Source organism: Ambystoma mexicanum, chromosome 2q (genome assembly GCF_040938575.1).
Source record: "Ambystoma mexicanum isolate Mex_15411 chromosome 2q, UKY_AmexF1_1, whole genome shotgun sequence".
Lineage (NCBI taxonomy): Eukaryota > Metazoa > Chordata > Amphibia > Caudata > Ambystomatidae > Ambystoma > Ambystoma mexicanum.
In genome coordinates, this window is record NC_090924.1 from 124,770,744 (window position 1) to 124,784,881 (window position 14,138).

At 43.8% G+C, this 14,138-nt stretch overlaps 1 protein-coding gene across 1 annotated transcript in view; it reads left to right on the forward strand.

Annotated features, from left to right (window-relative positions):
- The window catches only part of PMM2 (phosphomannomutase 2), a 288,090-nt gene that overhangs the window by 169,906 nt on the left and 104,046 nt on the right, over positions 1–14,138 (forward strand). Inside the window, exon 4 of the mRNA XM_069647046.1 lies at positions 6,543–6,634. Within this exon, the coding sequence (XP_069503147.1) occupies positions 6,543–6,634 (92 nt within the window). The remainder of the gene's footprint in view (positions 1–6,542; positions 6,635–14,138) is intronic.

A 14,138-nucleotide genomic window follows, 5' to 3' on the forward strand; every position in this document is an offset into this window, starting at 1 on the left:
GAATGGTTGTAATGAACATTTTCAGGAGGCATTGTCAACAATCAAGTAAGCATTTTTCAAATAAGCATGCTATTATTGCTGAAAAGAATTAATGGTTGTAATGAACATTGTCAAGAGGCAATCTAACATTGTCAAGAATCAAGAGTCAAACGGTTGATACGTTTCCTAGCAGGAGAGTGTTAGTGGGAAGCTTATACTGGTCTTTGAAAGCAAGAGCTACAAGTGAATGGTGATCTAAAGCAAGATATAATAAAGCCCAGGGACCGTATCTCTCCAGCCCTGAAATCTCTCTGCTAGCTCCCGCTGGCTGCAAGGATCAAGTTAAAGACCCTCTGCATCATCCACAAGGCTTTTCGGGGCCGGGGCCCACACTACATCCAACACTCTCTGCCAAAATACTTTCCTCTAGAGCCCTTTGCTCTGCTACCTTCAACTCCATGAGGGTCAGACTCTTCTCTAGACAGAGTAGGGTAGATCTCTCTCCTCTGCAGGTGTCTCCCTCTGGAACGGCCTCCCTGCCCCTCTCAGACTTGACCTGGATCACCTGAAGTTTTGTAAGCAGCTCAAGACCTTCCTTTTAGCTTCTGCCTTCTCTCTACAGTTTCCCTGCTAACTGTAAGGCACTCATGGTGGCAACAGTAAAGACAAACACAAGTGATCACAGTTCAAGGGTGTTTATTAAACTGTATTCAGGTTGGAAAAAAGCCTAATCTAAGATGGGAGAAAGCGTCGATTATCAAATGAAAATAAGGCAATCCTAGTGGTGTAGTGTCAAATAAAAAGGGCTTATACTAAGAAACCTATTGCCAAACCTTACAACTAATACAAAAAGGGTGTGGGTAGCTTGGGGTCTTCATTTTAAGCACCGGGTAAGGTGGGATCTTGGAGCACAGCACACGTTCGAGCTTTCCCAGTACGTCAACAGTTCTGTTCCAACTTATTTGGCCAAGTCTCTTGTACAAAAAAGTCTCTTGCCATCGAGTGTCGGAAAATAACAAACAAAATAAGTTAATTTCTAAATGTTGTTTGGGTGATGGTCTCACCCCTGGGTTCCCCTCTTCTGGCGCTTGTTTCTCGTATTATTGGGTGATTTAACTCTTTCACCCCCTGGATCTCCCTCTTCTGTTTTGGATCCCCAAAACAGTTCCTTTCAGTATCAGGGCCTTCAGTGGTTGTATCTTCTGGTTCTGAGGGCCTGTTGGGTTTTACAAAAACAACAAACTATCGTTCTCGTACAAAGTTCAACAGTTCGCGGTGAACCTCCCTTTCTCGGGTTCCCTTGATCAGGTTGATATTGGCTCACTCCTGGGTCCCCATCTTCCGGGTGCAGACCCCTCTTACTTTTCAGCCTCCCTCCACCATTTCACTCTGGTTTTTCTCGGTTGATGGATTCACTGCTGGTTCCCCCTTTTCCGGGCACAGACCCCTCTTTGCTTTCAGCCTCCATCCACCAGGTTCACTATGGCTATTCCTTCTTTGCAAATGTGAATGTCTTTTTAAACCATTTCAGTGGATATCCCTTGGCTGGGTTCACGTTTGTCAACCCACTGTTTCTTGGGACTTCACACTTTGCCCCTCTCTCGTCAGCATCCCTCTCACTCTGTTAGGGAGAATTCTCTGTATAGGCTAATTTCCCAAACCTAGTGAGTCCCCCAGCAGCTTTGCTGGATTTTTGGGGTTTAATTTTTTCTCCTGCTAAGAGTGAGACTCTTTTTCTCCCACTCTTAGGCATGATTTGATTTGAGAATGTCCTTTGACTTTGTAATGTGTTTTATGGGCTATGGGGTCTTTTACTCCATAGGGCTTCATGTGTTTTTGGTAAGTGTGTTACACAGCGCCCTCAGTGCAGTAACACAGGGGTGTCATAGTGGCCCCCAAACATACACTCCATACCCTGGGACTGACTACTGTCTCCCAGGGCATGTAAAGTCACCATTGACTTTACTAGTCTTAAATTGTGAATAGAACCAGTACAAACCATCATACTGTGGAAGTACTGGTAGGGGTAATTCGATTGCCCCTGGGTCTGTTTTTCGAGGGGGCACTGTCCAGTCCCCCCTTGTCGAGTTTCTGGCTGTTGGCAGTGGTTACCACGCAAAATATTCCACTGGAATATTTCCTATGTTTCCCATTCATTTTAAACGCGCCACTTTTTTGGTGCAATGTTAAAGATACCGCCGGGTTATTTATTTAATATTTATTCCCCGGTTGGGTCTTTTTACCAGGACTCGGTTTTAAAATGGCGTTTGTGTTCGCCTCTGTAACTCCAACCCCAGACGAGCCCTTTGTTCCACTTTTGGCAGGCTTCTGCACAGAAGCCTTCAAAAGTGGTGCCACTCTGTCTGGGTCTACAGGATGTGTGGGAGGGGGTAAAGGGCACCCTGGACTGAGTTGCCTCGGCAACTCAAGTCGCACTCTTGTGTGATTGGCCCAGTGATGAGCTGCCCGGCTCACCACTTAGCATGTTTGAGTGACAGCTAGGATGGATGAAAGGGGGTTTTCTGCATAAAAGCAGGGCTTTGTGGACTGGAACTTGAGAAGTCGCCACAGGACCTAAAGAATCCGAAGAGGGAGAAGCTGAGCCGACCTGCAACGCCGACCCCACCGGTGGCACCCTGCTGAACCAAACTCACCACTTCCCAACGACAGAGAAGATCTTCTTCCAGGAGAGTCTTCTTCCTTTGAGCTGGTGGGGTTAACTAGTTCGCCCTTTTTCGCCTTCCTGGATCGTCTCGTGGTCGAATCGCCCGTGCCAAGCACCCCGGCGGCCGGATAGCCACGCTTCATCACTACCGCGAATAAAAGGGTGGTACCTTTTAACCGGGAAACTCTGCGGCTGGTTTCTTCCCTGGCAGTCCAACGACCTCCAGCTTTCCTCCACCTCGAGATCTTCTCTTCCCCTGGACGAAGCACCGACTTGCACCCGCTGCCAGGAACAACTGCCCCCGCTGGAGCTTTCTCGCCATTTCAGGTACTGTGTCCCACCTGGTCTCCCTTGCAACAGACTGTTCAAGGTGTCCCGTAAATCCTTGACTCTCTATCCTGGGGTGACCTGGGATCTGTTAACTAACTTTTGAACTGATCTAACTACTTTTTGAACTATCTGCAAAGACTTTTAAAGTGTACTTCAACTGTGTGATCTTGGGCACATTCCGCCTTGCTCTCTCAAAGAGTGGGCCTGGCCTATGAACTTTTTGCTCTACAGTAGACCCTGCCTTTCTTGACTTGCTGTGGTTCTTTAAAAGTGTTGGTATTGTGTGTTTTCCTATTTCTGCCTTTTCTCTTCCTTTTTAAATCCTTATTGGAGTGCCATCTATGGTTACACACTCACCTCTGTTTTGCTAAATAAGTGGTGTCTTAACCTAGACTTGTCAAATAATTAATTAGGGAGGTGTATATATTTCTAGTGACTGTGTTTGAACTTGCTTGACATTAGTGCCAGTGTATTTTTACAAGTGTGTTTTTAAATAAATAATTCTATACTTTTATACCAAAGCTCTGGTCAGTGTTTGCTTGTGCTACTGTATTTTGAGCCTGTATACTCTACATACTGCCTAACTCTTCTTGAGAGAAGTCCGACTGCTCAGCCACAGCTACCAGGTAAATCTGGGTGGTACAGACTGCTACCAATTGGGTTTACTGCTAACACCTGTAGTCTTAAACTTTTTGCAGTGGTCCCTAAGGGAACTGCACAAGTTTCTGCCTATCACACTCTTGCCAACTTCATTCACATTTACTTTCAAATGTTCACGGGATTCACTTTCCTCACTTTCCCATGTGACAGGATTCACTTGCCTTACTTTCTTTAGAGTTCTTGGGTCAAAGGCTTTCAACTGTACTGGGATTTTGCTTGACCTCCTGTAGGTCCACTTTGGCTTAAATTGACCGCTCTCCTACAGCCTTCTGGTATCTGTAGTTTAACTCCGACTGGGATCGACCAAACTCTCTCAAGTTAGCACCCACTTGGTGCCGGTTCCCTCTGTAGTTAGTCTCTTAACACTTGTACAGTTCTTTGAATACATTTCAACTTACCACTTTGCATCTTTCGCTCCCCACAGCCCGGCTCTTAACGGCTCTCCCCTCGACTCACTAGCTGTATTGAACTTCTGGGCTTTCCTTATAACTGGAGTCAAGTACCATGGTAGCAGGAATTTCCCTCGCTCCTGCTTATCAGTGTTGACACACTCTGTGTACTGTTAACATCTGTTGCAGCACACTTGGGCTATTGTCCTCAGTCTTACAGTTCTCTCTGCAGAGGTTTCCTGGGACTGCGTCAGAAAAGGGCAACGTTATGTCCTTCCTTGTCAGCCTCTTGATATTCACCACCTTTCTCCTCCTCTTGAACTGTCAGGCCTGGGTAGCTGTCTCGCGGTGCCGTCTGCCTTGCTCGTACTGTGCTCTCTTGCGCGGGGGGTGGGGGGGTGGTGTGTGTGTGTTTAGGTGTGTGTGTGTGTGTGTGTGTGTGTGTGTGTGTGTGTGTGTTTAGGTGTGTGTGTGTTTAGTTCAATTGCCTGAGTTTGCCTGATGCTTGTATTGGGACACTTCAGGTGAACGGCTCTGGTGTTAATCTGACGTCTTCCATGGGGTGAGAATGTGTTTGGGTTTCTCATGGGAATTATATTCTTTGTCCTAGGGGTGTTAATAAAGTCAAACGGATGAGATTGACAGGGTTTGGAAAGCAAGCGAGAGTGGCCGGAATTGGTATCCGAAAATAAACAAGGGGGATTGTGGGAACAGTAGTATTTCATCTGCATAGATGGGGGTATCTGGGAAAGAATAACCTGAGGGATGTGGAGAAGAATGATTGGGAACATTTGGGCAGGGAACAGAGTAACAGGGATTCTGGGAAAGATGGTTTCTGGGTGCAATGAGGCTTGGGTTCCTGGGGAATTTGCTGGACATGGAGGGATCATTAAAGTGGAGAATATCAGAGAAAGGAGGATTCTCAGAGTTGGGGTGTTTGAGGTTTGGAATCCTAATGGCTTGTGTGTATATGGAGCGATCGTTAGATCCCTGCTGGATGGGTTCACTAAGAAGAAGGGTGGTAGATGTCATATAGCCTATAAAGGCCTCAGAGGTCTCATTTTCCTCTTCCTATGTATAAGACAGCACCTCGCCTGGGGTCTCTCCCCGAGCACAACCTCGGGTTCCCCTTTCCAGGTGATATTCTCTCTTCCGTCCACCCTTGGGGTTGGGATCTGAGAGCATTGGTCCTTCCCAAGCCACCTAAATAAGGGATTATCTGGGCTGGCAGGGAGAATACCCTCAGGTTTCTCACATAGCTTACTTGTCTGCTGTGCCGACTGGTTGTCTAGTACCCTCAGAGTCTCACAAGGTACCGGGTCCTCCTAGTCCAGTCTACCTTGCACTGCTGCCTGGCCTACCTAACACTTAGGGGCTGTAATCCCAACATACCCCTGCCTCCTAGCACTTGACTTGAGCCGTGCTGCCCTGGCTTCACTCACTTCGATGCAAGCAACCCAGCTCAGACTTCCCTGCCCCTGTCTGTTGCACTCTTATCCCCCCCCCGCTCCGTTCCGCTTGCGCTTTTTGCACTTGCACGATCCGAATGACATAAGGCCTCGTCGGATCGTTTGTCTTGCCTTCCCTCCCTTGTGGCACCTAGAAATACTTGTTGTCAGAAGCAAATTAAATGCCAAATCATATCTATCAAGGATATGTGAATGAAAATTAAAGTCAAGCCTTATTGAAAAGATGAAACTGACATAATGCATATGAAGCCAATACAAATAAGGTGTCGGTTGCGTGACCTGTAATGGGTGGACTGTGTGGTCCGACAACTGCACCTAGACAGAGTGCATCCACTTATGGAAAAGCCACTTTTGTGATTGAACCACGGAAGATAGAAGTAAAATGAAATTAAGGAACTCAATTCTATAACTTTGCGAAAGGTGACTAAAACCAGAAGAGCTGCAGAGTATCCAAGGGATTTGTGGTGTTTGGAACATTGTGAGTTCTGGAAGATAATTTTATTTGAAAACCTTGAGACTTGAAAGCAAGGGGAAGGGAACCCCGATCTGTTAATGTGAACTATTTGAGCCTTTGGGAATGGAAACCCCTTTTCCATCCAAGAGCTGGAAGAAGCTCTGAACTTCTATTCGAACACTTCTCATTTGATGCTGACATCCCTACACATTGTATACAGTTAGATATGAGGTCAAGTATATGTTTTGACAGACTTTTGCTTTGGACTTCATGACAGACTATCATTAGTTTCATTTAGGTTGGCAAATCCCACCTTAGCATAGGGCAAGTTGGGCCTTTTTCCAACCCCACCTTTTGTTTAATAAATGTTTGTATCACAAATCTCTACTCAGTTGTGTGTCTACTTCATGGTGCCTTCACAATGGGCAGAATTCTCGCTGTATCTTTGTCTCCTTTTTTTTAATGTGGTATGAAATAATGAATAACTAATTGAAAGTTTATATGTGTACTACTGCATGTTAACCAAGTTGTTTTATAATGCTGTTTGTAATTGATCCTACGAAAAGCAATATGTGATCATTATTTTATATGTTCAGAGCATACAAGCCCATCTTGGTGAAGACTTGGTTCAAGACATCATCAACTTTTGTCTGAGTTATATAGCAAAGATTAAATTGCCTAAGAAAAGGTATGTATTAATTCTAAATTGTTCATCTAGGAACTGTGCACACAATTCTAATTGATGAACCTTTCAGCCTACTGTGATACACAAATATACTTATCGTTTTTCTGCTTAACAATATAAGGATGAGTGTTCACAAACATGTTTTGGGCTGCATTTGGAATAAGGCATATTACAATTGCATTACCTCTTACTGATGGAATTTACATGCAATGGTTTGACAAATCTGTGTATGTGATGTGAACAGCATTTGCTAATACCATGGAGCACACCTGCCTCCTAGGCCAGGCCAACCTCTCCGAGCTGGTCCTTGATGATTGAAAGTTAACTGTGGCGAAGTAAAACTATTCTTGTGGCTATGCAAATGTTTCCAAGGTGATAGATGTATATGTTTATATGTCACACTGCTGTAATAGTGTTATTTAAGACGAGCAAAAAACTGGTCCATTCATCAAAGCATACAGATGAAACCACTTGCTTGTTAATTCATCCATTTACTAAACCATTCCATGGCATGACCCCTCGCAAACGCTACTTACTAGTTGTGGATTGCTGCCCTCAACCATTTTCTGCTGCATGTGTGTGACATACCGATCTTTTTGGCCTAGCACACTTTCAAATAGAAAGCCCTTTGCTCTTTGTCTCTACAAAATGAAAGAACTCTGCTTAGTACACTATCTGCGATGACTTTGTGTCACAGGAATCTTGTCATGGTTAACTAGCTGGGCATAAGTGGAGCTGGCCATATTGTGTTTACTGAGCATTATGGAAACAGTTGTGTGTTAGGCATAATGGCATGCTTGCTTGATAATGACTCTGGCCATGTTGTGCTAACCGTGCATCATAGAATAGATCTGACATGACTGCATCATTTTTTACTGGGCATCCTTCATAAAGCAAGCATCATCAGAAGTGTTAATACGTGGTGTGAGGGGATAGAAATGTAAGGCGGACAACTTTGTGAAATGTTTTTAACTTCTGCCATTTCATTAACTGGTTAAATAAACTCCTCACTATCCCTACCCTAACGTGGATTTCCCTGCCTATAGTGAACTAAAAGGGAAACACTCTAACCAAGGGATCTCTAACCCTCACACTAATACAACAATCAAAACAAATATAATATGGCAACTCAATTCAACAAATGTACGCAACATATATAACCTGGTTCAAAGTATAGCCAATGTCTCTTGTTATGGACTTGGGGAACTCCACTTCCCCAGATCCAAATAAGGAGTTTCTTCAAAGTTCAAAGGAAAAACAAGGAAATCCAAATGTAACATACATTTCTGTTGTTTCAATGAAGAGTAACTTGTCAAAGTCAAAAACGTGCACTCCTCCTGGAACAAGAACTCTCCCAAAGTATCTTGAAACAAAAAAATCATAAACTCTCACACCTCCTGGATTGAGAACACCTTCACATCTTTGACAACAACAAATGATTTGGTCAGAATGGTCTGCTTCAAGAATGACTGCAGGAAGAATTTTAACTTTTCCACAATCCGCTTTCACAATTCTTCCCCCAAATATCACAACTTAATATGTTGCTTTCCAATAGTACCACCCTTCAGTGCTTGTTCTTTCTAGTACCTGGTGTAATGTTTCACCAGGTTTCTTCGGGGCAATCCCTTCTTGCCCTATGGGTCTACACACCTGCCTGTCAACCAAAACAGATAAGTGCTTCAATGGTAACTTCCACAGTAGAATAACAACAACTTTAATGGACTTCTTTATCAGGAGTAGGTTAACAGCTTTCAAGGAATAGAACATTCACCTTGATCCTTACCAGGACCGCTCCACAAACTATGCTTATCTTCCTCTGGTTAACCATCTCCAGAAGGGCCGCCTGTTTGCCACCTTTCTTTCCCTTCTGCATCAATAACGAAAATTATCAGCATCAAGTCTTTTCCTGCTTCTGTTTTGACTGTAGCAATGTGAAGCTACATCAACCACAATGTTGGGTATCCCCGAGCTTGAATGGCAACCTCTGTAACATTGGGGCTTCGCACTATTCCCCCTCTTGTGTTTGGCATCATTTATTGGACTGATATTGCCAGTTTCTCAAGGTCTCTTGGGTTACGTATTGGTGGTATGCATGGGTGTCTAGTACGACCTCCCCACCAGCTTGTTGGTGTTTGCCCAAACTCACACTTTCATTCCTGGACCTTCATTCCTGGACCATGTTTGGCTTACCATCAGCCACTTTTGCAGGTCTGCAGCAGTTCAGTATTCGTAAGATTTATTAGCTTGCCTTTGAAAAGGTGCAATGGTTCGGTATTCACAAGATTTATTAGCTTGCCTTCTGAGGTTTGTAACACTTTGTGATGCTTATTAGCTTGTTTTTGTACGTTAACAGCACTTCGTCATTTGTAACGTTGCTTCTACTGCCTTTCACCCACTCGCGAGTGATCCTGCCCACACTGAACACGCGGCCTGCACCAGAGCAGTCAATCCATGTGGCTTACACTCACTGGGTAGGTCGCTTCCAGGACTGCTGCAACCGTGGCTTCTCCAGGCACAACTTCTATCTTTGGTCACTGCCGCCTCCGCCAGGTTGATTTGGAGTCACTGACTCCTGAGAGTCTCCAGTATAACCCTGACACCTGAGGCCTCTCGACTGCTCAGACTATGCCTCCTTCCTGCTGCAAAAGCTCTGCATGACGTAGTCTTCCTGGGTAAGCATTTCTTCCACACACTTCCCACTGTGCGACCTCTGCAGTTTAGGATGCTTGAGGCACAGACCCCTCTCAGGACTCGTAACGGTCCTGGCGTCTTCCCGCTCCTCTACACCAGTCTCCCGCAGTATACCCGGCCTGCACTTCTTCTGCTTCTCAAACTGCTTCTGCTGCTTCTCCTTCCGTACTACCTGCACCTAAAGGGGGCTTTTATGCCTCCCAGTCTCTCTCAGGTGTAGGTCATTCCTGTTAATTAGCTGGCCACTTCTACATCTTTGTTCCTCTATCACTCTTCCTCACCTCAGTACTGATGGAATCATGGGACTTGAAGTCCTGAATGAAAGAGTTTGTTTTCTTTACTCTTTTCACATTTTGAGTTTGACTTCAACTTCTCCAACATTTAACAAATAGATATTACAAGAACCAGTCATAAGGCAGGTTTGAGAAGAGGAATATGGTTCTTGGCTCTTAAGACTTCTATTATTACAACTTCATCTTATTAGGATTTTGGGAATTGGGGAATTTATAACGGCATGCATTTCTTGGTTTATAACAGGATATTTGTTATCCTTACCACCACAGTGTTTATGGCTGAATTCATTCTCGTTCAGATCGTCACCTTGTGGAATAATAGAATTATGATGGCAACAAGCCATTACATCTGGTATTGGTGGAAGGTCCTCTTGAAAATAGTTTAAATACTGTGTCTCATCTCATAGGTATCCCCCACTCCCCTTTTCTCCTCCCGGATAATCCACCCACAGGACACCACCCCCAATGTCAGGATCAGGAAGTGTCTTCCTTTCCCAGGCCACCCGGGAGGATACTTTAGGTAGGGTTTCTTGTTTGTTTATTTTGTATTGTTATGGCTGAAACAAATGCAACCTTTCAATACACATACAATCATTTACTTTAACAATTCACAAGTACAATTATTAAGTTAAAAAGAAAGTTTCAACAAACAAAAAGGCACATAAATACATTTTCCAATTTTCTCTCACTCAAAGTCTAATAGTTCACAGATCTAAAACACAGTGCAATAACCCATCTCTTCTACATCAGTTAATAAAATCTTTATAGATAATAAAAATTGAACTGTTGCTAAAATCAATAAGATGTGCTGTCCACTAAAAATCCATAAATTATCCTCTGTTAAAAATCTGTAATCTCTAAAACATTGTTCTAAAAACAGTTTCCTCTTATCTAAAAGTTTTGGGCAAGATACCACAATGTGCCTTAATGTTTCTATTTCATTTTGTTTCTGACAGAAACAGCACATTTTCTGATCCAATGGCCACTTCAACCTTATTCCTAATCTCCCTAGTCGGCCATACGTTTAAACAAAATCTTAAAAACCATGCACAATATTTAGGACATGGGAATTTTGTTGGGTATAAAGGAATTTGATTCATCGATTTCATTTGAAAGTGACAATTTTTAAACCAATTATAAGCGCTACATTCCTCCATTACCTTCCAATCATAAAACCAGAATACATTTTTTGCAAAATCAGGATCTGCTAACAATAAGTGTAATGTAATATCCACTGCAGACATTATTTCCAAACAATCTGTCTTCCAACAATACAAAGACCGATCAAGCTGGTCTTGGAGCAAGTGTGCAATCAAAGGAATTATTGAGTTTGTGGTATGTTGATTAAAAATCCATTTCCTAAACCATGCCAAAGCTCGCCACATACTCATAACTCTTAGCGATAGTAATCCTAGCTCAAATCGTATGATTTGAATTGGCAGGCTTGCTGGAAGGGATAACACCCTCTTCCCAAACAAGCCTTCAAGTCTATTCCAGTCCGGTGTGCAATCTACAATTTTTGTCTTTGCCCCATAGTCCACGTAGGTACTACCTTTTTAGGGTTTCAGTGAGTGATCCATAGCATTCATCACAGTGGCTAGACTAGCATTTTGGCGCAGACATTTCTTACTGTGGCATGACATTTTTACTGGACATCTCTGATAAAACAGATGTGCTAAGTGTTACTTTGTGGCTAGACTTGCATTTTGGTGCAGCCAGTCTTGCAATTTATTTGGTATGTCAGTTTTTGCTGGACATCTTTGATAAAGCAAGCATAAGTGTTATTACCTGGCTAGACTGACATGTTGGTGTTTTCATACTGTGGAATGGGATTTTTAAAGCCACATGTTCTTCAGTGAGGGTTCTGCCATTTATTGGCCGAACCAGCATGGACATGTTTCCTTATTTTACTACTGGCACTATGTGCAAAGCAAACATGAGTGTTCTTATATGGCAATACTGACACATATTGATGTAGGCAGCAAAGAAATGTATGGGCAAAGGCATCATGAAAATGTGTTAGGAAATGCTCCTGTGCGTTGTTGGTGACTTGCTTCTATTAGTTCTTTTCAAGATTTAGCCTACAAAACCAATTGGAAACTGTCTGGCTTTTTACCCAATTCTTCACATAACGTGTGCTCTAAAATGCACCATATTAATCCATTACTCCAAAAATGTTCTTTGGGGAGAAACCCTGCAAACACTCCTTTGTTGGTTTGAGCTTCTTCGATACGCTCGGTAGCCTGGGCATATTTTGGGGAAATATTACATCCCTCCAATTAGAAAATTCACAGCCCACTACTGTTTACTTGCACTACTTTATAAAAGTGAAGAAAGAAAACTGAGGTTAGGGAAGGCATTTTCTTTGAATTGCTCTTCTTCCCAGCAAAAGAGCACAAGACTTGGCAAGAGAATAACTGACTTGAAGTGTTTATGTCAGGCTTAAAAAGTAAGAGGATTGCTTTGGTTGACCAATGAGCCTGTTTAATTTCTAGCTTTAGGAGCATTTACCAACATGTAGGAGCCTGTAGTAAAGTACAGGGAAAAAGACAAACTGAAGTATGCTATTAAAAATAAACATTGATAAAGCCAATAGTTTTGGCTGATGCACAAGCATTGTGTAAGGCAATGCATATATGCAGGTACTTTCAATGTTTGCCAGCTATTGCTATTGCTATTGGGGAGTACCGATGGTACTCTCATATCTCGGGTGTTTGTCGTATATCCGGTAATGCCTGCAAAAGCGTATTTACTCCTACCTTTTTTAAAGGGTTTGTTCTCAAAGTCCCAGATAGAACTACCATTGCCAGTATTGTCCGTGGATGTTTGGTGTGTGGTTCTGTCAACTGTTTGGTAGGGGGAGGGTGTCTCCCTGTGGACAGTGTTTTTGCAGTGCAATGACTGTGTGGGGGTGGATGGAGTGTCGGTGCTCGAACAGTGCCCACGCTGAGGACAGTGCTCACAATGATGCTCCACCAAGATCCTAGCTGCTACTTGTCCTGTAGATCAAACATTTCTGTAGCTCAAACAATTTTATGTGGATTTTACACTTCTCATTTCAGAGATCCATTCCTTGGATGTTCTCATTTCTTTGTTGTTCATTCTCCACTCTTAATGTCTGGCTAATTTGTCAGAACCTTCACTTTTTGGTATAGTCACTTGGGTGACCCCCTAGCCCCACATGTGCATCTGTGGATGTTTATTTGACCGTACCGGGGGGTGGGGGGCTTGTAATAGTCCCTTACAACAGTATGCTTGCTACCAAAGCTGCTTCATAGGCTGTCTGTTCTTGCCACTTCCTTGTCTTGGGGCCCTGCCTCTAGTCCCCCAATACTCCATCCTCAATGAGTCGTAAGAGTCCTGTGCCTCTCGGGACCTCTTCTTACTCTCCTTAACTTTCCTTTCCTTCCTCTTTACTCCCTTCCTAACACTCCACCACATGCTGCTACCTCCACCCACAGTCTTTCATACCCTCTTGGCTTAGGGTACGATTCCCTCTCCCCTTACTCTTGGTTCGCCTCCATATCCATACTCTCGCTTAGTCCCCTCCTTTGTAACTCTTATTCCAAACTCCTCCTTAAAGCGCTCTGTTGTCTCTCCTTAGATGCCTCCTCCCGAGGCCTCCTCCTTGACCCTACTTCAGAATACACACCTTAACACCCTCCTCCTTAACTGTTATTGCCTCCAGCCTTAACCTGAAAAACTCCTCCTCTCCCTTCATTTCACCTCCCACCTCTAAACCACACTCCACCTCATTCGTTTCCATTGATGTTGTCTGCCTCCTCTTGACATACTGACTCTCCTCCCTGCAACTATGGATCTCCTCTCTTCTTTCTTCCTTTCCACTCTTTAGCTCTCCCTCCAATCTTCGCACTCCTTCTGTTCCTCCACACCCTCTCCTTTCTCTACACCACCTCCTTACTTCTTATAACCCTCAGCTTCCTATCTGCAACGTCTCTCTAACGCCCTTTCCCCTGTGATAGCTACATCTGCTCTCACCACCATCCTCCTCCAACTTTCCTTCTCATTCACCAGGTAAACACTCTACAACTCCCAAACTCCCTTCCATTGCTTTGCTGGGAGGGAGAGGGATCTTGTATAGTGATTGTCTAGAATGTAGCAGCCTCATTCTGAGCAGTGATGGGTCTGCGGATGTCCAGTGGCAGAATGGCTGTGTAGACCTGTCACTCTGCAGGAAGTCTTTATAAAGGCCTGCCACCATCATGTCAAGAATGAGCTCTTCACTGGATGGATGGCAACTGCTGCTGCTTGATGTGGTGGAAAATCCTAGTGCTGAGCCTTTGCCTTCAAAGGTGGGGAGATTGAAGAACCACATCTCTTGCCTGTGGTTTGGTTAGTATATTTCTCCAGCATGGGGTCTGGCATGGATTCACATGCTCATGAATATTCCCCGTCGTCAGGCTGGGAATCCTCGGTAAAGAAAAAACCAGTATCAGTTTCGTTTCTGATCTGTCTTTCGTAGTAATAACCAATCACTGGTCTCTGCGTCATACTGACCACAG